Here is a 12,429-nt window from a genome sequence, read left to right as displayed (position 1 = left end):
TCTGCCATAAGCTGCCAACGTTGTTTTGGAGAATTTGGCAGTATGTCCAACCTGCATCACAACCACAGGACACGTGTGACCACACCAGCCGCGGACCTCCACATCCGGCTTCTTCACCTGCGGGATCGTCCGAGACCAGCCACCCGGACAGCTGATGAAACTGAGGAGTATTTCTGTCTGTAATAAAGCCCTTTTGTGGGGAAAAACTCATTCTGATTGGCTGGGCCTGGCTCCCCAGTGGGTGGGTCTGCGCCCCTGCCCATTACTGTGAAATCCATAGATTAGGGCCTAATGAATTAATTTCAATTGACTGATTTCCTTATATGAACTGTAACTCAGTGAAGTCGTTGAAAGTGTAACATGTTGCGTTTATATTTTAATTTGGTATATTTGCAGGACAGTCATCCCAGCTCATAAAGTTCAACTCAAAAATACTACTCATTTTGCTGCGCGCACAAAACAAATATTGGACAGCTAGGCTCTTGATCCAGGAGGAGATTCTCTGCTGTTACCAATCAAGGCTTGATTTAGCAAGATAGCTAACTAGCTACTAAATTAAATCAAATGCACAACTGCAGAGCATTTAGAACATTTGAGACAGTTAACTTAATAGTTACTCACAAGGCTCCAGTCACTAATCGTTGTGTGCTTGTAAACAAACACTATGTGACTGGGGACTACGGGTAAGATTCATAATGAAAAGTTATGTGATGAGTGAAATGAAGAACGAAAAATATTTTTTATCTCCTAACGTATTGCACAAGTTGACTACAGGTATTTACTTAAAAAGTAGCTCCAAATATTCCAATTTATAAAAAATAAAAAAAACTTTAAATAGTTTTGGCGGTATTGAAAAACCATCCTGTGGCTATTTCAAAATACTCCGGTATACGGCATACTGCCCAAGCCTAGTATAAGGCTTAAGCAGACAGGCATACAGACAGTGAGAGAACAAGAAGAAGCACAGAGTGACAGCAGAGAAGATGCTGAGACAGATAGCACAACAGGGAGGCAAACAGTGTGGATAAAATGCCAGGGCTGAATTCTTGTCCCAGTCCAGCCGTGTGTGTGTGTGTCCAGATGGCCCTCACAGATGGATGCCAATGAGGTCTTAAAGGAGATTACCTCCCTCTATTCTCAGCCCCACTGCTCCTTCCTTAAGACCGCAGGAGCCCTGCCCTGCCTGAGACAGAGCAGCCTAATTAGCAATGCGCTAAGCGAACTAGCTTAGCATCCCCTGTGGTATGTCTAGGGGAGAAACCGCTAATGTTGTTAGCCATGTTAACCTACCCCGGAGGCATTAACCTGCCCACGCCGCCCACTGTCGAGTCACCGTGGCCATACAGGGGAGGGAGGAATGAGAGATTTGGACAGGAGAAAGTCAGATAGCGACATAGAGGGAGGTGGAGATGAGGCAAGCGAAAGAGGGGTGGTAGCCATGTTCTGTTTGTTTGATCTCTGCTTGTTAGCCGCTCAGGTTTTCACAGTGTACTAATGGTTTATCTGGAGGAGGAACACACAGAGAGAGGGCAGGCTAGGGCCAGGTTTGAGCCTGTAATTGAGAGGTTGGAGACACCCACAGAGGTGTTAAGTAGAGTGAGCAGAGGTGTGGAGAGAGGTGCACACTGGGAAACAGAGTTTTTACTGAAGAGAAGGCATGTCAGTGGTTTTGAATTTTTTTCTTTATTTAACCGTTATTTAACTAGGCAAGTCAGTTCAGAACACATTCTTATTTATAATGACGTCCTACCCCGACGACGCTGGCCCAATTGTGCGCCGCCCTATGGGAATCCCAATCATGATACAGCCTGAGTTCGAAACAGGGACTGTTGTGATGCCTAATGCAACTGCGATGCAGTGCCTTAGACCGCTGCGCCACTCGGGAGCCCAAAGACACAGTTAAAGACATGGTTGGACAGAATAAACAACACAGAAATTACTTAATTGTATCATTATAACTAAACTTGAGGCGAATGTAAGTAGGTCTGCTTTGTTGGAGGGTGTTCTGTTGGTGTACCTTTTAGCCCATTGACTTGATTCAACATGAAAAGAAAGGCTCCTTCTCTCTGTGTCCCTCGTCTGAATCCCAAATGGCATCGAGCTATTCCCTATTAAGTGCATTACTTTTGACCAGGGCCACTGGGGCTCTGGTCAACTGGTCAAAAGTAGTGCAATTTGTAGGGAAAAGGGTGCCATTTTGGGCTGCAGCCTCAGTATCCTGCTGTCCAGTAAGAAGGCTTTGTTCTTTTGTATCCTGCTGCCCCCCCCCCTCCCCAATCCTCTCAGCAAGCCAGGGCTTCTGTTTACCTCTTTATGCGCCTGCTTATGAGTAGGGGGTACCCCCTCCCCCTTACACCCCTCCCTCTCCAGAGCAGGGTGTACTGTACCCCCATACTGCCCACCTACACCCTTCCCTCCAACTAGAACCCTCCCAACTTGTGTTGTGTGGGTGTGTAACTTGGATTTGCTTCAGCTACACTGGTATGTTTTGTGCATTACTAGTATATTAATAAGGGGAACAGTGGAGACACGGGCTTGACATTGTCTGCATTAAGTGGGATGTAAAGCCTTCTCAGGACAGGGTCTCCTGGTCAGGGAGCGTGTGTGTAACCCTGTGAGGGGCCTGCCCTATTGGCAATAGAGGCAGCAAGGGTGAGGCGCGGCCCAAATAAACACAAGACTTCAAATCAAATTTTGTCACATGCGCCGAATACAACAGGTGTAGACCTTACCGTGAAATGCTTACTTACAAGCCCTTAACCAACAATGCAGCTCAAGAAATAGTTAAGAAAATAATTACTAAATAAACGAAAGTTAAAAAAATCTAATAAAATAAAAAAGTAACACAAGAAAATGACATAACAATAACGAGGCTATATACAGGGGCTACCGGTACAGAGTTAATGTACGGGGGTAAAGGTTAGTCGAGGTCACTTGTAAAGTGACTATGCATAGATAATAAACAGCGCGAAGCAGCAGTGTAAAAACAAAGGGAGGGGGGTCAATGTAAATAGTCCGGGTGGCCATTTGATTATTTCTTCAGCAGTCTTATGGATTGGGGGTAGAAGCTGTTAAGGAGCCTTTTGGTCCTAGACTTGGCGCTCCGGTACCGCTTGCCGTGCGGTAGCAGAGAGAACAGTCTATGGGGAACTGGAGTATTTGACAATTTTTTGGCCCTTCCTCTGACACCGCCTAGTATATAGGTCATGGATGTCAGGAAGCTTGGCCCCAGTGACGTACTGGGACACACGCACCACCCTCTGTAGCGCCTTCCGGTCAGATGCCGAACAGTTGCCATACCAGGCGGTGATGCAGCCGATCAGGATGCTCTCGATGGTGCAGCTGTAGAGCTTTTTGAGGATCTGGGGACCCATGCCAAATCCTGAGGGGGAAATGTGTTGTTGTGCCCTCTTCACAACTTAATGAGGGTAGACGTGAAGGCATCCAGGAGAAAAAACACACACTCTCTAAACCAAAATCTCTCTCTCCCTCACACAGTCTCTTTCTCTCACACCAAACAATCACTAGTGTGCGTTAAAGTTGTTTTCACTCTTTCATTCTCTCTCCCAGTCTCCCCCTCTGGGATATAAGTGTTTTTTGTTTTGTTCCACTCCCGCTTCCTCCATCTATCCTTCTTCCTCTTAGGTATCAGTATATTTAGTTTGGTGTCTCTGTGTGTGTCTCTCAGGGACATCAAGCCAGACAACATCCTGATGGACATGAACGGCCACATCCGCTTGGCTGACTTTGGCTCCTGCCTTAAACTCATGGAGGACGGCACGGTGAGCACATGCACACACACACGGCTATGTTCCAAACCAAACGCCTCCAAACCACCAACCAATCAACCCGCCTCCCCCCCTCTCTTGGCCTCCCCTCTGGCGGATTTCATGGCTCTGCCTGTTGTTAAGACACTTCCTCTAGTTGAGCTTCTCCAAAGGGGTTGGCAACTTGGCTTTGAATGAGTTGAGACCTTAGAGGACCCGTCTCTCTAAAGCTGCTGTGACTGATGCTCTTTTGGCCCAGGTTTCAGTTAAGTGTTATTTATGTATTATTAACTCTATGGCATGGTCTCGTTCAGGTTTGGTGGACGTATTTGACTCCAAACTCACTGTAGACGCGCAATTAACATCTCCTGATTTACATATTAATGCTCCAGATGATACATTGCCTTCAGAAAGTATTCATACCTCTTATTATTCCACATTTTGTTGTTAAAGCCTGCATTCAAAATGGATGAACAGTTTCTCACCCAACTACACGCAATACCCTATAATGAGAAAGTGAAAACATGTTTTTAGAAATAGCACATTTATTTAAAATGAAATACGGAAATATCTCATTTATATAAGTATTCACACCCCTGAGTCAATACTTTGTAGAAGTGCCGTTGGCGGCGATTACAGCTTTGAGTCGTCTTGGGAATGTCTATTAGCTTTGCACATCTGGATTTGAGGATTTTCTCTCGTTCTTCCTTGCAGATTATCTCAAGCTCTGTTAATTTAGATGGGGAGCGGCGATGAACAGCAATCTTCAAGTCTTTCCCCAGATTATCAATGGGATTCAAGTCTGGGCTTTGGCTGTGCCACTCAAGGACTTCCACATTCTTGTTTTGAAGCCATTCCACTGTTGTTTGGCTGTATGTTTGGGGTACCTGTCCTGTTGGAACGTAAATCTTTGCCCCAGTCTAAGGTCATCTGCACTCTGAAGCAGGTTCTCATCAAGGATTTGCCTGTATTTGGCTCCATTCATTGTTCCCTCTATCCTTACCAGTCTCCCAGTCCCTGTTGCTGAAAAGCATCCCCATAGCATGATGATGCCACTACCATGCTTCATCTAGTGCTTTGCATTCAGGCCATAAAGTTAACATTTTTACCATAGATTCTTTTGCCTTATGCTCTGTCTTTCATGTGCCTTTTTGCAAACTCCAGTTGTGCTGTCATGTGCTTTTTTCCTCAGGAGTCTGGCCACTCTCCCATAAACCCCAGATTGGTGAATTGCTGTATAGACTGTTGTCTTCTGTCAAGTTCTCCCTAATCAGCCAAGGAACTCTGTAGTTCTGTCAGAGTGGTCATTGGGTTCTTGGTCACCTCCCTGACCAAGGTCCTTCTTGCCCGGTTGCTCAGTTCGATCAAACGTCTAGCTCTAGGCAGGGTCTGGGTAGTTCCATATTTCTTTTCCATTACCCAATTATGGAGACCACTGTGGTCTTGGAACATTTAAACGCTCTATAAATAGTTTTATATCCTTCCCCAGATATAATGTATGTCTCATCATAATAATCTCTAAGATCTACGGTCAGTTCCTTGGACTTCATGGTATAGTTTCTGCTCTGACATGTCAACTGTGAGACCTTATATAGACAGGTGTGTTTCTTTTTAAATCATGTCCAAACAATTGAATGAGCCACAGGTGGACTCCAATCAAGTTGTAGCGACATCTTAAGGATGATCAAAGGAAATTGGATGCACCTGAGCTCAATTTGGAGTGTCAGAGCGAAGGGGTGTTAATATTTGTGTAAATTAGATATTTTATTTTCAGTAAATTTGCAAAATCTTCTAAAAACATGTTTTCACTTTGTCATTATGTGGAATAAGTCAAGGGGTATGAAAACTTTCTGACGGCACTGTAAATAAAGTATTATATGATTTACATGGTTGATCCCTCATGTCATCCATCCACTCACTAATCGATTCATCTCCTGGGCCTGGTCTCCCTCAGGTCCAGTCGTCGGTTGCCGTGGGGACCCCGGACTACATCTCTCCGGAGATCCTGCAGGCGATGGAGGATGGGAAGGGGAAGTATGGTCCTGAGTGTGACTGGTGGTCCCTGGGCGTGTGCATGTACGAGATGCTATACGGGGAGACCCCCTTCTACGCAGAGTCATTGGTGGAGACCTACGGCAAGATCATGAACCACAAGGTGAGGGGGGCTGCTTAGTGGCTGATGGTGACTGGTAGTGACATTGTACTTACTGTACTAAAACCCATCTTTAAATAAGACTTTTTTGTTTTTATTCAAACCTTTGTTCAAGACACGTGGGATTGTTTAGGTCTTAGGCTGAAGTCTGAGTTTGTACGTTCTAGGTACTTTCTGTTTCATAGACTTAGTTTTCTTCTTTCTGACTACAAAGCGTTCAACTCTTCCCTCTTCTCTACCCCTTTTTCTCCTGATCCTTTCCGTCCACCGACAGGAGGAGTTAGGTGCTGCTGTGAGTGTTTCTTTTTGGGGGTCTGATTGCCCAGTCCCAAATGGACCCTTTTCCCCTACCCCCTATACACTTCTAGAATCCTCTCAGATCTCCACAAGTGCATAGGCGGTAGGTGGCTTGGGGTCGATTTGGGACTGGGTCTGAGTGATAGTGGTTAAAGTGTGAGTATGTTCTGTTCAGGGGCTGTATGTATCAAGCGATTTAGAATAGGAATTCTGGTCTAAGATCAGTTTAGCCTTTTAGATTATAATGAAGAAGATTATATGGACAGAAGGGACCTGATCCTAGATCAGAACTCCTACTCTGAGACGATTGATACATACGACCTCAGGTCTGTTCATAGTTAGTTTCAGCCTATCCTGACTCCAAACCACTCCGCTCTACCTTCCTAACTCTGCCCCCTCACCCTTCCCATCACCTTTCAACTATACCTTCACTCTCACCCGGCGGCCATATTAGCTGAAAGAATGCCTTATTTGTGTGCATTAAACTATCTTGCATAGAACTATACTGCTTTCTACTGCAACAGGGGAAACATGCATGGGCTATATAATACATTTAAAAAATGTGCTGTGCTTCTTTGTCAAGGACCAGGTACACAAATAAATACATGAAACAGGAAAATAATTATAGTATGGAACTATACTGCTGTATACTGCAATAGGGGATAATGCATGATCAGTAAAAATAAACGAGAAATAGAACTTTACACAAATAATATATTTAGATAGCATCCCAAATGGTACCCTATTCCCTGGTCAGAAGTAGTGCACTAAAATAGGGAATAAGGTGCCATTAGGGACATATCCTCATTATTCTGACTCCTTTCCCTCTCCTCCCTCCGCCGGGTCCCTAGGAGCGTTTCCAGTTCCCCCTGCAGATGACGGACGTGTCCGAAGAGGCCAAGGACCTTATCCGGCGCCTCATCTGCAGCCGTGAGCACCGCCTGGGCCAGAACGGCATCGAGGACTTCAAATCTCACCCCTTCTTCTCTGGTAGGGCTTGAAACCGTTTGAGGGGACTCCGTCTGTATCGCCGTAACTCTTGTCTGTATAACTTCAGCCTATTATCGCGCTAACTCTTGTCTCCAATCATCGAGATAAAATGACTATAGCTGCTTTTATCATGATGATTGCCGTTGAAGTGAAACTAGACGATAGTGATACGATTTTATACGACAATAAGAAACTGTATATTATGATAAATATGACCGTAAGAAACTATAATGCCAATGTCTGTCATTCCCGTCAGGCATCGACTGGGACAACATCCGTACGTGCGAGGCCCCTTACATACCAGAAGTCAGCAGCCCCACAGACACGTCCAACTTTGACGTGGACGATGATTGTCTCAAGAACTCGGTATAACTCTCCCTTTCTCTTTATGGGACTACAATCAAGGCTTAAAGAGTCTTCCTTACTGTCATCTTTCCGTCTCTGTTTCCATCGTTTATCACGCCGTCATCTCAACGGTCTGTGATGTTGTAGAGGTGTGTTTTAATCAAATGTGTTTTGTGTTGTGTCAGGAGACGATGCCCCCTCCCTCTCACACGGCCTTCTCTGGACACCACCTGCCCTTCGTAGGCTTCACCTACACCAGTAAATGGTGAGTGGCCGCTAAACAACGTCACTCGTTTTCAGTTACAACGTTTACTTCTACAGCTTTGTTAGTATATACAGCATGCATACAAATACATCCTCACTCCTAGCCTGGTCCCAGATCTGTTTGTGCCGTCTTGCCAACCCCTATGGTCATGTTTGGCATAGCAATGAGCATAGACTACACAGCACAATCAGATCTGGGACCAGGCTACTTCACTCCTACTTTTCTATCATCTGATCTAACCTCAACCACACTTAAACTAACACTCAATTTCCACTAGTGAGAAGCTATTGAATCGGGATTGTTTGTCATCTTATCTCTTATCCTAGCCTGAAGGCTAATGGTCTGTTAATTGTGTTTTTTCTCTCCCCTTTGCTCTCTGTGTCTTTCTCTCTCACTCCCTCTCTCCTCACTTTCTCACCCTCTCTCCTCACTTTCTCACCCTCTCTCCCCTTTCTCTTCCCCCTCTCTCTCTCTCTCTCTCTCTCTCTCTCTCCTTTCTCTTCCCCTCTCTCTCTCTCTCTCTCTCCCCTTTCTCTCTCTCTCTCTCTCTCTCTCCCCTTTCTCTTAACCTCTCCCTCTCTCTCTCTCCCCTTTCTCTTCCCCTCTCTCTCTCTCTGCCCTTTCTCTTCCCCGCTCCCCTTTCTCTCTCCCTGTCCTCTTTCTCCCCCACCTCCAGTACCCTATCTGACCGGGGCTGTTTGAGGGAGTCGGGTGGTTTGGGTCCGGCACAGATGGATGTGTGTGTCCAGCGCAGTCTGGAGGAGAGTCTAGCTACCGAAGCCTACGAGAGGAGGATACGACGCCTGGAGCAGGAGAAGACTGAGCTCAGCCGCAAGCTGCTAGGTACACACACACACGCACATATACACTGAGTGTACAGAACATTATGAATATTGAGTTGGATCCCCCCTTTCCTCTTAGAACAGCCTCAATTCATAGGGGCATGGACTCTACAAGGTGTCGAAAGCGTTCCGCAGGGATACTGGCCCATGTTGACTCCAAAACTTCCCACAGTCGTGTCAAGTTGGCTGGATGTCCTTTGGGTGGTGAACCATTCTTCATACACGCAGGAAACTGTTGAGCGTGAAAAACCCAGCAGCGTTGCAGTTCTTGACACAAACCGGTGCGCCTGGCTCCTACTACCACAAAGGCACTTAAATCTTTTGTCTTGCCCGTTCACCCTGTGAATGGCACAAATACACAATCATGTCTCAGTTGTCTCAATCCTTCTTTAACCTGTCTCCTCATCCGGGCCACTCTCCAGATGTTTAATTTACACACCGTCTCTCTAATACTCTGAAATCACTTTCACACTCTCCTTTCACCCTCCCCTCAACCTCTCCTCTTTCCTCTTCCAGAGTCGACCCAGACAGTCCAGGCCCTGCAGCACGCGTCAGGAGAAGGACCAGCACCCGTCCCCTCTAACAAGGAGGTGGAGATCAGGAGTCTGAAGACTGAGATTGACATCCTCAAGAAACAGATCGCAGGTAAACATTCAACTGTAAAGATGTTACTGTGTAGTAGAACACAAACACATTCCAGCCAGGTCAGCGTTGACCATGCATGGATAGAGTCGGACTGGAAATACATTCTCCATAATGGGCAAGTGCAGATACAAAATGGAGAGATGGACAGTAATGACTAGGAAGACGTAATAGCTGGCAATAAATAATGCATACAGTAAACAAGCCAGGTTCATTATGGGAATTGCATAGTCATTGACCTATAAAATGAAATATATAATGACCGAAAACATACATCAGAGGGAAATGTGATGCATATTGGCCAATGTTGTGTATAACAACATTGACCCTGTGTAATGTGGGTAATGTGTGTGTCAGACTCAGGTCAACTGGAGCAGAAGTTGGAGGAAGCTACATCAGCCCGTCAAGAAATGGAGGGCTCATCCAAACACATCAGGAGCCTGGAGAAACAGATGAAGAGCCTCAACCTGGAGAGGGACGACCTGCACAAGGTGTGTGTGTGTGTCGGTGTGCTTCTTCCCTAGGCCTCGATACTCTATTGGGTTAACTCACCCTATTCACCACCAACATACAGCACCCGCCTGGGTGTTACTCCCAGTCATTCAGTGTCAGCCACTAACCCTGACCCTCATTCCCTATAGGACTTAATGGAGGCCAGTGAGAAGATGAAGAGTCAGTCAAAGGAGTTGAAAGAAGCCCACAGCCAGAGGAAGCTGGCCATGCAGGAGTTCTCCGAGCTCAACGAGCGTCTGACTGACTTCCGATCAGCCAAGCAGCGCCTGGGCCGCCAGCTCCGGGACAAGGAGGAGGAGATGGAGGCTTTGTCCCAGAAGGTGGAGGCTCTACGGCTGGAGGTGCGCAAGGCCGAGAGGTCCAAGAAGGAGGTAGAGTAGTCACGTGGTTCCCGTGGTTCTTCGAGGTATTGGTGTGTCTGTGTGATGGATGTTTTTTTTACCTCTTTAGTTTTGGATAGTTAGTGTGTGCGTGTCTTTATGTCTACGTGGAAGAAGATCTGTGGTGGCCTCGTGTGTGTGTGTGTGTGTGTGTGGTGTGGTGTGTGTGTGTGTGTCTGTGTATTAACCCCTTGCTGGATGTGTCTCTCAGATGGAGGCCCAGTCCGAGGAGCAGACAGCAGACGCTCAGAAGGAGAGGAAGCTGAGAGAACGATCAGAGCAGCACTGCAGACAGCTAGAGGAGGAGCTGGACGGACTCAAGGTAACACACACTGGAGGCCTTCACGGGGGGGCAAAAAGATGGCCCTGGGGCTTTCCCATCTGGACCCGGTATGCGTAAATTCATTTGTAAAATATGGAGACCCATTCCGAACGGACTCGCGGACAACTAGATCCGTTCGGTATAGAACTGGTCAGATCCAGACCCTGTCCGATCCGAGTGAAGGAAGCAGCAGAAAAGGTTTAAGCGACTTTAATAACCCGGAGCTGATAAAGTGCGAGGGAGAAGAAGTAGAGAGAGGTGATGCTCTAGCAGGGGCCGTGCTGTGTGTGTAGGCTACTGTGAGTGTGAGCGAGTGACTGAGGGACGAATGAGGGAGAAACAGCAACCAACCAAGCCGACTCGCTCTATAGTAGACTAACAGCTGCCACAGCAAGGTTATTTATCATCAAATATGATTACGTAGTACCTTTCTTGACTGCATCAAACTGGGAGAAGCTAGTTAAGTACAATGTAATGTAAATGTTAAGTAAGCTAGCTAGGCTAATTGAGGCTGCATGCGCTTTCTCGTCCTGCACAGTTACAAACAACAACTCCATTCAGAATATAAAGTAGCAGCATGCCTGTTGGCTCTTGGTCGTTGTAGCCTATACTTCTCCTTTATGTTTTAATTCCGTCATTTTTATTCCTTCTTCCATTGATTAGATCTTTTTTTTCTTTTGCCACACACGAAGGCTCTGACTGTAGCCTATTGCCCCTTTGATGACTTATGATTGGCCAACAACAAGCTACCCGAGGCATTCCCGTGAAAAGCAAAGAGAAGCAGCATAAATGATACAATTTCTCTCTCTCGCTACCTCAGCAATCGTGTTCAGATTTGTATGGTTCCTTCCAGATCAGTCAGTTAAAATTACACATACCCGTGACAATCATATCAGATCCGACCCAGACCCGTGACATTATTTAGAATTCTGGATCCGAATCCACTCGGATCCCGGATCGGGTCTCGGGTATTCGGGTACAGGTGGATTCGTGAGGACCTCTAACACACGCACACACAAATACACACACACAGATACCCTTTCTATAAGACGTAACTCACCATTCTCTTACTTTCTCTCACTCTCTGTTGCTCATGTACAGATCTTCACAGATGTAAGCAGACGCTCTTATCCAGAGCGACTTGTAGTCAGAAACGCACATGTAGGCGATGTGAAATGGCTAGCTAGTTAGCGTAGCGTTCAATCGATGACGTCACCCATTCGGAGACCTAGAAGTCGTTTTTTTTTTTACAGGGGTGGAAACACTACTGTAACTCACAAAACACACACACCTGGGGTGTGTTCACTAGGAACCAAAAGGAAGCAAACTTTTTCCATTGCAAAGCGTTTTGCTCCGGCATGCACTAATGAACACACCCCTGGACGTGTATATTTGGCTAACTCCTCTCTTCCCCTGAACCAGAAGCAGGTGGGGCCGTCAGCTTCGGTGGTGGGCTCGGACCAGAGCCAGGAAGTGGGGAAGCTGCGTGCCGACCTGGAGAAGAAGACCTTGTTCTACGAGGAGGAGCTGAGCAGGAGGGAGGCGCAGCACGCCAACGAGCTCAAGGGCCTCCGCAAGGAGCTCCGCGACGCTGAGGGACAGCAGCTCACCCTGCAGAAGGAGATCCTGGTGCTCAAGGACAAACTGGAGAAGACGCGCAGGGAGAGGTGTGTTTGTCTTGTCTGTCTAGATGTATTTCTTTGTGTGTGTAATGGGTTATGTGCGCTACCGTCTTAGTAGAATTGGATATCCACAACACTCATAGACTTATAGGACAGTCAATTTAGAGACATAGACAAAGCATTCATGTGGTTCTGGTTAAAACCTTTTTGTAGTACATGGAGATATACTATACATGCCCGACTGGGTTCTTCCCCTTCTTTCCAGCGAGGGTTATACGAGGTAAACATGGTC

The 12,429-nt window shown here is 46.5% G+C and overlaps 1 protein-coding gene across 9 annotated transcripts in view; it reads left to right on the top strand.

Annotated features, from left to right (window-relative positions):
* Positions 1-12,429, top strand: part of cdc42bpab (CDC42 binding protein kinase alpha (DMPK-like) b) — a 98,599-nt gene that overhangs the window by 54,599 nt on the left and 31,571 nt on the right. For 6 of the 9 annotated variants that reach the window (XM_071370677.1, XM_071370678.1, XM_071370683.1 and 3 more), the window contains 12 exons: positions 3,689-3,782; positions 5,722-5,922; positions 6,194-6,211; positions 7,068-7,206; positions 7,463-7,572; positions 7,737-7,816; positions 8,493-8,659; positions 9,175-9,303; positions 9,658-9,791; positions 9,942-10,184; positions 10,405-10,515; positions 11,938-12,182. In XM_071370677.1, coding sequence (XP_071226778.1) covers positions 3,689-3,782; positions 5,722-5,922; positions 6,194-6,211; positions 7,068-7,206; positions 7,463-7,572; positions 7,737-7,816; positions 8,493-8,659; positions 9,175-9,303; positions 9,658-9,791; positions 9,942-10,184; positions 10,405-10,515; positions 11,938-12,182 — 1,671 coding nt within the window. The remainder of the gene's footprint in view (positions 1-3,688; positions 3,783-5,721; positions 5,923-6,193; positions 6,212-7,067; positions 7,207-7,462; positions 7,573-7,736; positions 7,817-8,492; positions 8,660-9,174; positions 9,304-9,657; positions 9,792-9,941; positions 10,185-10,404; positions 10,516-11,937; positions 12,183-12,429) is intronic. The other 3 variants (XM_071370685.1, XM_071370682.1, XM_071370680.1) reach the window with 1 other exon arrangement.

This window comes from Salvelinus alpinus, chromosome 27 (genome assembly GCF_045679555.1).
Source record: "Salvelinus alpinus chromosome 27, SLU_Salpinus.1, whole genome shotgun sequence".
In the NCBI taxonomy this organism is placed as follows: Eukaryota; Metazoa; Chordata; class Actinopteri; order Salmoniformes; family Salmonidae; genus Salvelinus; species Salvelinus alpinus.
Note: the sequence above shows the minus strand (reverse complement) of the source record. Positions and strands in the feature narration are given on the sequence as shown.